Consider the following 15,289-nt stretch of genomic DNA (forward strand, 5'->3'; position numbering starts at 1 on the left):
CATAAGCGATAGGTAGGTTTCGACACCTACTGGGGCTGCCGAAACCTTGATGATAATGTTTGGTTTGTGAGGAGCTCAATTGCGCGTTTATCAGCGCCCGTTTAAATTTCCAATCTTTACTCAGTCCAATCTCGCCACTTTCATGAATAATGATGAAATGTGAGGACAATACAAACACCCAGTCTCCGAGCGGAGAAAATCCTCAACCCGGCCGGGAATCGAACCCAGGACCCCATGATCCAGAGGCAGCAACACCCAAACCTACCGATCATCTGCAAACGGTTGGCTGTTTAATCCTATGTTGGAAAAAGGGAAATCACAGAAGTTTGGAAGAATAACGTAGGCACAAAGAAGGTATTATATAAATTGAGGGAGGAGGGGGGAGAAAGGAAAAGGAAGGGATTATTGAATCAGCTGCATCAGTACTTTGTGCGGCATCAGTAGCGACGAGTGAAAATGAGTGCCAGGCCGGACCGGGATTCGAACCCGGGATCTCCTGCTTAGAGTCCCCGTTCAGCAATCATTTTCACTCGTCGCTGCTGATGCCCCACAAATTCCTGATGCAGCTGATTCAATAATCCCTTTCCTTTCTCCCCCATCCTCCCTCAATTTAAATTATATGTTCCACAGCTGTGGCTTCCGCGTGATGTCTGTTCTTTCGGACTTTCATATAACAAAGTAGGTAACTACATAGAAACCATGGGTAATAGAAGAAATCAGTTGACTGATGAAAGAAGGAAGCACAAAAATGATGAGGGAAATTTTGGAATGTAATAATACAAGTTGCATAGGAATGAAAGAAATAGAAAGTGCAGTGAAGCTAAGACGAAATGGTTACATGGAAAATGTGATGAAACTGAAAAAGAAACTGTTGTTGCAAGGACTGACTCAACACACAGAAAAGTCAAAACAACCTTCGGTGAAATTAAAAGCAAGAGCGGTAACATTAAGAGTGTGATTGGAATTCCACTGTTAAATCGAAACTGTACATCGAAGGCCTCTGTGAGGAGGAAGACTTGCCTGATGGCATGATAAAAGAAGAAACGGGAGTCGATATAGAAGAGATAGGGGGTTCAGTATTAAAATCGGAATTTAAAAGAGCTTTGGCAGACTTGAAATCAAATAAGGCAGAAGGGTCCAATAACATTCCATCAGAATTTCTAAAACCATTGGAAGAAGTGGCAACAAAACGACTGTTGACGTTAGTGTGTAGAATCTGAGTCTGGCGGTATACCATATCATCCACACAATTCCGAAGACTTCAGGGCAGGCAAGTGCGAGAATTATCGCGCAGTCAGCTTGTTAAGATGCTGAAACGAGAAATATATAGAAGATTGGGGAAAAATTGATGATGTGTTACACGACGATCAGTTTGGCTTTAAGAAAGGTAAAGGCACCAGAGACGCAGTTTTGACGTTGCAGTTGATAATGGAAGCAAGACTAAATATAAATCAAGACACATTAATAGGATTTATCGAGCTGAGAAAAGCGTTAGACAGTGTAAAATGGTGCAAGATGTACGAAATTCTGAAAAAATACGCGCAAGATATTGGGGAAGTTGGGTAATAAACAGTATGTACAAGAGTTACGAGGGAGCAATAACGCCGCCCTTTACATTACCGGCCGTCCAACGGCCTTGCCGCCGTGGTAACACCGGTTCCCGGCAGATCACCGACGTTAAGCGCTGCCGGGCTGGGCTAGCACTTGGATGGGTGACCATCCGTTCTGCCGAGCCTTTTGGCAAGCATGGTGCACTCAGCCCTTGTGAGGCAAACTGTGGAGATACTTGATTGAGAAGTAGCGGCTTCGGTCTCGGAAACTGGCATACGGCCGGGAAAGCGGTGTGCTGACCACATGCCCCTCCATATCCGCATCCAGTGACGCCTATGAATTGAGGATGACACGGCAGCCGGTCAGTACCGTTGGGCCTGTATGGCCTGTTCGGGAGGAGTTTACATTACCGGCTTTCGTGAAAATATGTTTGACCGTGTTCTGACAAGTCTGTCGTTTCCGAAGGAAAACGTAACACCAGTTAGTGAGGGATAGGTTTATAACAAGTTACTCGTATCTCTGAGGACAAGTTATTCTGTTTACTCTACTTTCAGTTAAAAGTAGTTCAATGATCAAGAACTGTATCATCATTCACGTATAGTTCCAACGAATAGGATTAGCACAGAATTGTAGATACAAAACAATTAACTTTACTAATACTTTTGGAATAAATGAAAAAACGCTCGGCAGCCAATTTGGGCACTGTCTATTCACTAAGTAATTAAAACTGAGAGCAAAACAAGTAATAATTTGAAGACGCCTGGCAACAGATGGCCACACACATGTTTGTAGTAACAAAACACGCACGAAATGATAATGAGAAAAAAGTTCAGTCATTACTACACTCGTTACTAAACGCAATGAAATCAATTTGGAATAAATAAATCTCACACTGACTGGAAACTGCCTACTTTTATGCTTTATGCTAAATAGTTGCGACATCTCACGGTAGCGTTTAGTTATTTTTGCTAACTTGGGAACTGGCAATGAAACACGAAAGAAAACTTAAATCGTCTTTAGGATTAGTTATCTTTTAAATAAAATCTGTAGTTTGAAGTGCCAGGAATTAATTTACTTTGGGATAACTGAATTTACTTTCGATCTTCAAGAATAACTGTTCCTCTAAACAACATTTATCCCAACAATGAAGTTACTGAACTGCGTTAAAAATAACTTTACTTCTGCTTTCAAAATTATTTTTGCTTTTGAAATAAACAACACTCCGAGTGTTCCAGTAACAGGTATGGACATGGCCCTCTTGATAATAATGACTTGGGATAATTATTAGGTTAATGTTTCTAACTTTTGCACACATTATTATTAAAACGAAAAGTTTACCAATATAACTGGTTACTGCCGTTACAATACCAAAAAAAACGTGAATTAAGTGGAACAGTCTTCCTGTCGTTCGATGTTGAATAGATGAAGCTGTAGTGGCCGTCGACGATGAAGCAGTAGCTCTAGACAAAATTTGCGAGCACATATTTACTTAGCAATGACCACTGGCGGACCAAAATTGTATCATTGCATAGCACATAGTTCAGGAGGTACAATGTCATGAACATTGTGCTGCGTGAAAATTAAACTCTTGGGCAAAATTTACTACACGCTTGATTCATCAGCCTTCTGACTGGTGGGTTCCCGGGTTCGATTCCCGGCGGGGTCAGGGATTTTCACTGCCTCGTGATGACTGAGTGTTGTGTGATGTCCTTAGGTTAGTTAGGTTTAAGTAGTTCTAAGTCTAGGGGACTGATGACCATAGATGTTAAGTCCCATAGTGTTCAGAGCCATTTGAACCATTTTTTTTACTTCTGACTGGTCTGGTGGAACACGCCATGAGTTCCTCTGCACCTGGATGTGAATGGAACCGCCCACGCTCATCAGTTGTTATCGTGCCGCCAGAGACTATTTCTCACAATGACTTGGCACGCGACTCGCGTGTCCGATCACGTGAGACCACAGCCAAGGGCCTGTGCAGCTCGCACGTTCTGACGTCATTCCACTCACGTCGAGGCACGCCGCTGAACAATGCATATCCGTAACATTTCCCTAATCAGTATTAACCCAGAGTAAATTACAGTTATTTACATTATCCTTACACAGATCATTAAACATTCTTTACACATACAAATATCTTTCGATGTTTGCAAATAAATCGAAACACAATATTTATAGCATATGAAGCAAAAAATTTTTAAATACGTACATCTGCATTTAAGTGTTACAAGACCAAGAACAAAGTACTCGGATTGAAAAGGGTGTAACACAGGGATGTAGTCTTTGGCCAGTCAATCTATACATCGAAGAAACAATGATGAAAATAAATAAAAGGTCGAGGATTTGAATTACTCCGAGCTAGGTGGTGCGCTGGTAGCACACTGATTTATTTTGCCTCTTTTCTCTACTGGAAACATTCCACGTTACTTTTTATGACACAGTAATTCTCTGCCGGCCGCGGTGGTCTAGCGGTTATAGGCGCGCAGTCCGGAACCGCGCGACTGCTATGGTCGCAGGTTCGAATCCTGCCTCGGGCATGGATGTGTGTGATGTCCTTAGGTTAGTTAGGTTTAAGTAGTTCTAAGTTCTAGGGGACTGATGACCACAGTAGTTAAGTCCCATAGTGCTCAGAGCCATTTTTGAACAGTAATTCTTTCATTCGCGTAGTTCTTCGAATTAGATTCGTATCTTTACCAGACAGAAGAGGCAATGTACGAGGTGCGACAATAAAGTACTGAGACTGATGCGAAAAAAATGTTGCTTACCGGTTTTGTCAAGTTTGGTGTTGTTTCCTTTAAAGTACTTCCCTTCTGATTGAACACACTCTTTCCAGCGCTTCTGCCATTGATGGTAACATTTCTGGAACTCATCTTCTGTAATATCCTCCAAGACGCTCGTCACAGCTTTTTGGACATCTTGTGTTGTTTGAAAATGGTGTCCGTTGACCGCCGTTTTGACTCTTGGAAATAGAAAAAAGTCGCACAGAGCGATATCTGGTGAATAAGTTGGCCGTGGTAGTACTGATATTTGTTTTTAGGTTAAAAACTGCTGTACTGACAGAGCAGTATGGGATGGCGCATTATCGTGATGCAGAATCCAATTATCAGTAATGTTGGCACGGACACAAAGACCTCTTTTACGAAATATTTCTAGAATTTCTTTGTAGTAATATTGGTTAACTGTTTGTTCAGGAGGCACCCACTCTATATGAACAATTCCCTTAAAATCAAAAGAGGACACAAGCATGCATGGTCGTCCACTGCGGTCTTCATCTTCAACATTCGTTCTGGTTTCAGTAAACATTTTCTGCCAACGAAAAACTTGAGCTCTTGACAAAACCTCCTCTTCAAAAGCCTTCTGAAACTTCCCGTAAGTTGTCGTCGCGTTTTCACCCAATTTCACGCAAAAAGAAATGGCATACCGTTGCGCAATATTATGCGGTTCCATTTCCGTGACGAGAGACACAGAGACGTGTTAACTTATTACAGAACAACTCACGACTGAGCGGTTGCATCGATGTGCCACTTGGACTAGAAGCAGCTTATAGACCAAGGTCAAAGATATTGTGCCTACGCAAACCTGCAGGGTTGCCACATCTTGCAAAGAAAATCAGTCTCATTACTTTATTGTCGCACCACATACATAAGTCATAACATCTGGTAACACATTCGAAACAAGACTCAACTGCGCAGAGCCTTAAGCCTTAACCACAACCACATTTCAACACAGACTGCTACACGTGGACTCAACAATAATTTTCAAAGAAGTTAGAGCGATCTACGCTATGACATCAGTTTTGTAATTTAGGAAAACAGAGATTCATGCATTACCGTAAAGTATAATTTGTATTAATATTAATAATTATTTACATCCGATTCAACTTAAATGTAAGGGGGAGGGGGCGTTCAATAGGTGATGGAACAGATTTGTTTTCTGAAAGCAGGTTGGTTTTATTCGGGGTTCCAATACAACTCGTTATTTTCCACTCTTTTGGCTGAAAACCCTATTTTCAATATAATTTCCGTTCAGTGCGACGGCCTGACCCCACCTTACTGGGAGGGCCTGGGTGCCTGCACCGTACCACTCTACTGGTCGACGTCGCAGCCAACGTCTCGCTATCCTTGCCGCGTCAATAATCATCGACGAACTGCTTTCCGTGGAGCGCATCCTGCATTGGGCCACACAGATGGAATTCGGAATTTGCGAGATGCGGGCTGTAGGATGGATGAGAAAGAACAGTCCAATAAAGTTTTGCGAGCGCCTTTTGGTTGTGCAGACTTGTGCGAGCCCTTGGGTTTATCAAGGAGAAGGAGAAATTCGTTTGAATTTTTGTGACCAAGAAAACGCTGGAGCGACGGTTAAGTTTCCCGAGGGTACGCCATGAGGGAGGACATCAAACCAAATAACCCCATCAGAGTTTCAGAACAATGTCGCCATGAATTTACCGGCTTTGAACTTTTTCTTCGGAGGACAGCTCGTGTGGAGACACTCCATGGATTGCTGTTATGTTTCCGGTTCGTCGTAGGGCAGTGGTTAGCACACGGGACTTACACTCAGTACGACAGTACAAATCCGCGTCCGGCCATCCTGATTAAGATTTTCCGTGATCTCCCTAAGTCGCTTAAGGCAAATGCCAGGAAGGTTCGGTTTGCAAGGACACCGTCGCTTTCCTTCTCCGTCCTTCCCTAATCCGATCATGTCTTCCGTCTCCAGTGACGTCGCTGTTGACGGGATGTTGAACACTAATCTCCTCCTCCTCGAAGTGATAAACCCATGTTTCATTGTCTTTGACGGCGTACGACAATAAATTGTCACCATCAGTCTCGTAATGCGCAAGCAATTCTGCACAGGTGGTCCATCGTTGCTTTTTATGGTATTGTATTAGGCGGTGAGGACCGAGCAGGCACTCACCTTTCAGTACCCCAAGTAGTGGAAGAGTGTATCAGCAGTGCCAACAGAGAACTTGAGCAGCGAGGTGTTTGGTCGTGATCCGTCGATCACTTCGAATGAGTGTCCGCACGTTCCAACATTGCGGCCGGCCGGGACGCGGAAGATCGGACAGTTTGCGCGACCTTGTTGCGATCATGAGACACCTCGCCCAACACTCACCATGCTTCTGTTCTCTGCCAGGTCTCCGTAGACATTCTCCAAGCTCCTATGAATATCTACGATGCTCTGTGAGACGCCCTGCTAAACCCGCAGGACAGGACAGGTAGTTCAAGTTGTGGAAAGGGGCCAAAATAAGCGGCTGTCAGTCATACTCGAACATACAACCTTTTATTTGATCAAACGTTAAAAGAGCCAAAAAATTAAAACAAAAAAACACAGCTTTAGTTTTGGAACTTCAGTAGCGGCTGAATGCGCCTTACAATCTCATGCCTTAAGGGCAAGACTGCTTTAATTTAAAAACGGCTGCCCGCATCTCGTGGTCGTGCGGTAGCGTTCTCGCTTCCCACGCCCGGGTTCCCGGGTTCGATTCCCGGCGGGGTCAGGGATTTTCTCTGCCTCGTGATGGCTGGGTGTTGTGTGCTGTCCTTAGGTTAGTTAGGTTTAAGTAGTTCTAAGTTCTAGGGGACTTATGACCACAGCAGTTGAGTCCCATAGTGCTCAGAGCCATTTGAACCATAAAAACGGCTGAAAGCCAATAACTTAAAACTCAACCAAAATCAGAAATTTGAAAGGCAAAGCCTTATCTTAAAACAGTTTCTTGATTAGGCTGAAGGCCCAAAGGATCTTACACTTTAAGAGCAAACAACTTAAATTCAAAATCAGCTAAGGGCCCAACACTTAAGACTCAATAACATTAATTTTAAAAATGCCAAAGGCTTTACGTAAAACAGTTCTTAAATTAGGCTGAAGGCTCAAACCATCTGACGCCTTAAGGGCAAAACAACCTTAATCTAAAAATCGGCTAGAAGCCATACAAGTACAAACAACAAGAACAAACAAGAAAAGGCAGTACACCCAAGGGCGCTCAGAAGTTCCGAATGTCGGCTTGGAATTCAAATACCAACGCTCGCTTAGGTGAGACAGGCCCAACCATTGTCGATCCGACGACAACCCGGACCAAGCGACAGGATGTTTTAACAACCCACAACGAAATTCAAACGACAAGATGTGGACAGTTGGGGCTGGCTGGTAGATTAAGTAAAGACTTAACTTTCGTGTCCGGGACCGGTGAGCCACGGGCCTCGTAGCAAGCGGAACACCCCCCTCACCACGACCGCGCGAGGACCCCGCCGGCGGCGCCGGCCAGACGCGCCACGGAGACTTCCTCGCAGCTCCACGCCAACCGATCAACTGCCCAGGCCCGGAAACGGTGAAAGGGTCAAGGCCGATGAGACGACCAACCTAACGACCAACCAACGGTCGTCCCGCTCCAATGTCCCTCCGTAGGACAGTTCGTGTTAGTCGCCAGCGGTCGGCGAGCACTGGCTGTCGGCGCCTCACCGGCGCTTCGTCGCCGACTTCACTGCTGCTGCGTCCCGACTGCACTGCTGGTCCGTCCAGAACTGACTGCCAGACACACGAAGACCCAGAAATACTATCGGTCGCTCCAGAGATGGTACGACAGTGCACTTATCGATACGTGCTGCTGCTGCTACTCATGGGCAAGTAAGGCAGAAGTTAGTGACGCCAGTAAATGGAATAAGAAAACGAGGCGGCAGTACCGTAATAGAAGGTGACGAACAATAAATGGGATAAACGCGAGCCGTACACGGCTCACTCTGTTTTCTGCGAAAAGAAACTCAATGACAGCTGCCTGCTTGTAACACACCTGCATTACAGACGCCAATCTGAAGGCGACGTAGGGCGCTGCTACCTACGATAACTTCATGAAGCAATTGTGGCTGAAGCGGGAATATTCATCAATTTAAAAAAAAAATGTTCAAATGTGTGTGAAATCTTATGGGACTCAACTGCTGAGGTCATCAGTCCCTAAGCTTACACACTACGTAACCTAAATAATCCTAAGGACAAAAACACACACACACACACACACACACACCCATGCCCGAGGGAGGACTCGAACCTCCGCCGGGACCAGCCTCACAGTCCATGGCTGCAGCGCCAAGACCGCTCGGCTAATCCAGCGCGGCCCACAATTTTCAACAACAAATTGTGCATGTTTTAACCGAAAGTGGCCGAGAAAAATGCTCCTCGTAAAAATGTCTGGATGACTAGCTATCTGGGGTGCACACACAGGATGATCAAAAAGTCAGTATAAATCAGAAAACTGAATAAATCACGGAATAATGTAGATAGAGAGGTACAAATTGACACACATGCTAGGAATGACATGGGGTTTTATTAGAACCAAAAAAATACAATAGTTCAAAGTAGTCCGACAGATGGCGCTGCATCTGATCAGAAAAGCAATAATTAGCATAACAAAGTAAGACAAAGCAAAGATGATGTTCTTTACAGGAAATGCTCAATATGTCCAGCATCATTCCTCAACAATAGCTGTAGTCGAGGAATAGTGTTGTGAACAGCACTGTAAAGCATGTCCGGAGGTATGGTGAGGCATTGGCGTCGGATGTTGCCTTTCAGCATCCCTAGAGATGTCGGTCGATCACGATACACTTGCTACTTCAGGTAACCCCAAAGCCAATAATCGCACGGACTGAGGTCTGGGGACCTGGGAGGCCAAGCATGACGAAAGTGGCGGCTGAGCACTCGCCCATCACCAAACGACGAACATCTGTTGGACATTTCGTGAACTTTTTTTTTTGGTCTTAAGAAAGCCCTATGTCAATCCAAGCACGTGTGTCAATTTTTACCTCTCTATCTACATTATTCCGTGGTTTATTAAGTTTTCAAATTTATACGGACTTTTTGATCACCCGATATTTTTGCATAACAAGCATACCGAATATTTTCATAACTATCCGATAGGATAAAGAAGTAGAAATAATGAATAAGTACAACAAAAGCCAGGCTTTCCGGCAAAATCCGAGATTCTCGCAAATATTGAACAAAAGTGGTATCGAATGATTCCTAACAGGGAGACCGGAATCTACAGAATTAATTTAGGAAACAGAAAATTACCCCTGCGTTGATATATTCTACAACAAGATCATTTCTTATATTAGCACTATTAAATCCGAAAATAAAAAAAGGAAAGGAAACCTTATCGTGTGGCTTTCTCCTATGCTGTTATACGCAATGTAAGAACATTTTTTTTACTTGTTGTTCTTTGTGGTGTTGTGGTTTTAGTAGCTAACAGTGTATCAGCCAGCCGGCGCGCTAATGAAGGCGTCTTGTGTTGCAGAGCCCCTCGCCAGTGATGTGTGCGTCGCCGGAGTACCTGTACGCGTTCCCGCCGCCGCCGCCTCCGGGCTACGACATGATGGGCTACGTGCCGCTGGAGCCCCCGGGGCCCCCGGAGGACCCGGCGGCGCAGACCGCCGCCATCATCGCCAGTCAGTCGCAGGACTACGTCGACGAGAAGCTCGCAGAGTACCAGGCCACCATACAGCAGCTGCAAGGTCGGTCTCTGCGCTGTTATCCTACACAGTATTTGTACGAACGCAGGCTCTCCCACCAGTACGACTCTCAAGGAGACCGCACGACCGTGCGATTTTACTAACCTTTCTTTTTTTGTACACCACTGGCCATTAAAATTGCTGCACCAAGAAGAAATGCAGATGATAAACGGGTATTCATTGGACAAATATATTATACTAGAACTGACATGTGATTACATTTTCACGTAACTTCGGTGCATAGATCCTGACAAATCAGTGCCCAGGACAACCACCTCTGGCCGTAATAACGGCCTTGATTCGCCTGGGCGTTCAGTCAAACAGGGCTTGGATGGCGTGTACAGGTACAGCTGCCCATGCAGCTTCAACACGATACCACAGTTCATCAAGAGTAGTGACTGGCGTATTGTGACGAGCCAGTTGCTCGGCCACCATTGACCAGACGTTTTCAATTGGTGAGAGATCTGGAGAATGTGCTGGCCAGGGCAGCAGTCCAACATTTTCTGTATCCAGAAAGACCCGTACAGGACCTGCAACATGCGGTCGTGCATTATCCTGCTGAAATGTAGGGTTTCGCAGGGATCGAATGAAAGGTAGAGCCACGGATCGTAACACATCTGAAATGTAACGCCCACTGCTCAAAGTGCCGTCAGTGCGAACAAGAGGTGACAGAGACGTGGCTTCCCATACCATCACGCCGGGTGATACGCCAGTATAGCGATGACGAATACACGCTTCCAATGTGCGTTCACCGCTGTGTCACTAAACACGAGTGCGACCATCACGATGCTGTAAACAGAACCTGGATTCATCCGAAAAAATGACAGTTTTGCCATTCGCACACCCAGGTTCGTCGTTGAGTTCACCATCGCAGGCGCTCCTGTCTGTGATGAAGCGTCAAGGGTAACAGCAGCCATGGTCTCCGAGCTGATAGTCCATGGTGCTGCAAACGTCGTCCAACTGTTCGTGCAGATGGTTGTTGTCTTGCAAATGTCCCCCTCTGTTGACCCAGGGATCGAGACGTGGCTGCACGATCCGTTACAGCCATGCGGATAAGATGCCTGTCATCTCGACTGCTACTGATACGAGGCCGTTGGCATCCAGCACGGCGTCCCCTATTAACCTCCTGAACCCACCGATTCCATATTCTGCTAACAGTCATTGGATCTCAACCAAAACAAGCAGCAATGTCGCGACACGATAAATCGCGATCGCGATAGGCTAGAATCCGGCCTTTATCAAAGTCAGAAACGTGATGGTACGCATTTCTCCTCCTTACACGAGGCATCACAACAACGTTCCACCAGCCAACGCCGGTCAACTGCTGTTTGTGTATGAGTAATCGGTTGAAAACTTTCCTCATGTCAGCACGTTGTGGGTGTCGCTACCGGCGCCAACCTCGGGTGAATGCTCTCGAAAGCTAATCATTTGCATATCACAGCATCGTCTTCTTGTCGGTTAAATTTCGTGTCTGTAGCACGTCATCTTCGTGATGTAGCAATTTTAATGGCCAGTAGTGTAGATGAATTTCAAGATTTTAAACATGGCTGCAACAGCAACTGTTGAAATTCTTCACGATAAAGGATGACAGTCAAAAACAGTTGCAGGATAAAAATTTATTAAAATTCTTGACCAAGGTTTCGGTACATATAAATATACCTTCATCAGAAGTAAAAAATCTAAAATTACATCATGCAATGGAGATTAATAAAACAATTGTGCCAAAGGCGTCGTGATGTAATTTTAGATTTTTTACTTCTGATGAAGGTATATTTATATGTACCGAAACCTTGGTCAAGAATTTTAATAAATTTTTATCCTGCAACTGTTTTTGGCTGTCATCCTTTATCGTGTAGATGAATTTCAATTCCCAAATATCAATCGCTTGTAGTAGTTCGATGTAACTCTCAAAAAATCTCGACAAAATATAGTTTTGCGTGTGCCTTTAACTCACTAGAGTTAGGACGACTTGTTGCTGGTGGGACAGATTGTTCTGTGTTGGAATGTTCACCTTCCTCGAGGACGGCCTGGGTTCATTTCCCGAGCGATGTAACTTTATAAACTAAAATGCATGTTCTAAGAGTGTGTCTGTGAACCGTAAAACATATAAAGATGAAAGAAAATCGATGGCGCTTGAGGCTGCTAATCGCAAGATACGTCATTAAAGTAAAAATTTCAGCAAATATATTATATTAACTCACATCGATTTTTATGACAAATGCATTTCTTCTTATTTCTAATTATACAGGGTGGAGCAGAGGAAAAGCACGTTTTTCACTATTGAATGACTGGGACACGGTTTGATAAAAATAAGCATTAAGTGGTGGATTTTTTAATGCAGTTTTGAAATATTCATACTTTAATTAGGTTCGAAAAATAATGTCTTGGAGATGAGGTCCTTCTTGCTGGATACAAATTTGGATCCTCTCCCGAAAGTTAAGTATGGCTCTCTCCAACGTTTCATTCGGCACGGCTTCAATTTCCTGACGAATTCTTCAGGTCATCGATTGTGCGAGGTTTGTTCATGTAGACTTTTGAATTTAAATATCCCTACAAAAAGAAGTCGCATATCGACAAATCGGATGAACGAGGGGGGCCAGTAAACATCACCATATCTCGAAATAACATGTCCTGGGAACAATTGTCAAACCACTTCCATGGGTGCTCTCACCGTGTGAGCTGTAGCACTATCCTGCTGAAACCATATTTCTCTCATTCGTTTTCGAATAGGTCTTGAGGAGAGGAAATGAATTACTAAATAAAAAATACAGGGTGTCATTTAAAAAAGTCATATCGCTGTTCATATCTTTGTGAAAAACAAAGCTTCAACGAAGGCTATCATGCTGATTGATGTCCCCCCGACGGGTAAAGAACGTTTGCATCAAACATTTTGCAATTTTCATCTGGACAAACAGTTATTTAGGGTGGTCAGGATAAATGGGACATCCTGTATATATTTACGCGATTCATGCCGGTGGCTTCTTTCTATTAATATATTCAAAATCTAGCTTCCCGATCATACTTAATCACTGGACTTCCTAATTCGATAATGTTTAACTTTATGAAGTACCTAATAGTGCGTGTTTGGAGGGGGGGGGGGGATACGTCGGAGACAGGGGGTCGGCCAAGGCGTGAAAAATGGTACTGCAGAAGCAAGAAATTACGGCAGTCTCGCTATGGTCTATACATATTACTCCAGCACTTACGAAATATTGTTTCAGTATTTCCGCTGCTTTTCGCACGTAGAACTTGGTGCTTCCTCTGGATCGATAGCAACCTCAACGAAAAGGTGGAATATTTTCGAGTTGAGAAATGGAGTTGATGTTAAAGAAATTATGTTTTGTTATGTTGACAAAGACGACGCATTTTTGTTTGCACCTTTACAGTAATGGTGACATAATATTTAGTTAAAAGCGACGTATTAAATGTCGAATTCCATGTCTTGAACAGCTTATTACCAAAGGAAACTCACCTAAGAATGGAGAAAGTTGTAAGACGACTGCAAGCAAATTTTCCACATTTAAAAAATAAGTTTGACAATTAACAGACATTACACACACACACTATTTTACAGAATTTCTCTATACAAGCTATAATTTACATGAAACTACAATTACAATATATGAAGGAAAAGACAACTATTGTACCTTTACGTTACATAAGCTTTTTTTCATATATAATGACTAACAGTCGCTGGTTCTCCACCATGAAATTGCTTATTTAAACCTCTGATTTTACTCCACTATTTTCACATATGTTGCAGTGTACGAGGTGGGACAACGTGTGGTTAAGCATCTCGAATCAGTGAGTTTCGCGGTTGCATGTTTTGAGGGCGCACCAGCGGCGGAAGACTTAAAACGGAGTCCACAGATGCGACGGTCGCGGATATTCGGTCCCAGTCGATCCGAGGAAGCAGTCGAGTGGTAGCTGAGTAAAGAATTGAATTGAATTTTACTGTGACGTGTCAGGCTAAGTGTAACAATAATAATAACAGCGCTAGACAGTAATTCGCAAGTAGGGAACGTCGTCCTAGATTGAAGCATTAGGTGTAGTTTTAATCGAATCTCGGAGCATGATTTTGTTACTCTAATTCAATAATCGGTGATATTATAGTGAAATGTGCTTAATGAACTTCATCCAGCCGATAACCATACTATGGTAACAAAGAAACAATCAGTAATCGAGAAGGAGGGGAGTAATTATAAAGAAAGTGAGCAAGGAGAAAGCTCATAGATGGTTGACAATAAAATATTTTTCGAAACAAAAGTACGTACAAGAGGGGAATTCGATTTCTGAAAATTACTTGGAAAATGTTTCAAGTTATGCACTTTTAAAAAAACAAACGTGTACTCTAGATTAGTCACGTAAAGCTGCTTCAATGTCTAACCTTCAAACAACGAAGGCTAATGGAAGTAAATATGCTATCTGCACATTTTTCCACTTAAAATTTTCAGCACCCCCGAAAGTTGCTGCTTTCCTTCAAATTCTCTGTAAGTGCAGTGTGTTAAGACACCACGAGAAACCACTGTGGGTCGGTGATCTGTTGCGTAACGAAGGGATCTTCCTCCGGAGTGACACATTTGGTGCGCACACCAAGTTTAGAGCGTGAGCGACGAAAATACAACGTCATCTGAACAGCTTTATTGTCCCCGTTGGCGGGATTTATGCGTTGCTCGCAATCGGCCCAATTACCGAGAGATTCCGGTACCGGGAATAGCGGAGAGCTGCCGCTCTGTCGTTTATAACGCTTCCGTCGTGCAGGTCGGAATATAGGTCACCTTTCGTCATAGAAGGTTTGAGACGCAGCCAAGATTCGTAACGCTCGCGCTTCGCAATGAAGCAAGCAGACAAAATTAGCGCAGGAATCCAATTATTTGTCAATGGCTAAGGCGCCCCACGTTGTCAGGCCGTGATTGATGTGCGTGTGACCTGTTGCAGAACCATCACAGCTGTTAGCCCTTTAAATGACACTGGAAAAAGCGTCAGATATTCTAACAGGAGACAGTATTGCTCAAAACTAGAAATAAAGATACTGTCCGGAAAACAGTACCTGTTGGGATAGGAACGGGTCTGTCCAGTCATTTCCATCTATTACATCATCATCATCATCATCATCATTTAAGACTAATTAAGCCTATTAGCGTTCAGTCTGGAGCATAGTCCCCCTTATAAAATTCCTCCATGATCCCCTATTCAGTGCTAACATTGGTGCCGCCTCTGATGTTAAGCCTATTACTTCAAAATCATTCTTA

The 15,289-nt window shown here is 43.8% G+C and overlaps 1 protein-coding gene across 1 annotated transcript in view; it reads left to right on the forward strand.

Moving 5' to 3' along the window:
* The window catches only part of LOC126416037 (nematocyst expressed protein 4-like), a 221,966-nt gene that overhangs the window by 24,724 nt on the left and 181,953 nt on the right, over positions 1–15,289 (forward strand). Inside the window, exon 2 of the mRNA XM_050083500.1 lies at positions 9,824–10,040. Coding sequence (XP_049939457.1) covers positions 9,824–10,040 — 217 coding nt within the window. The remainder of the gene's footprint in view (positions 1–9,823; positions 10,041–15,289) is intronic.

Source organism: Schistocerca serialis, chromosome 8 (genome assembly GCF_023864345.2).
Source record: "Schistocerca serialis cubense isolate TAMUIC-IGC-003099 chromosome 8, iqSchSeri2.2, whole genome shotgun sequence".
Taxonomy (NCBI): Eukaryota; Metazoa; Arthropoda; class Insecta; order Orthoptera; family Acrididae; genus Schistocerca; species Schistocerca serialis.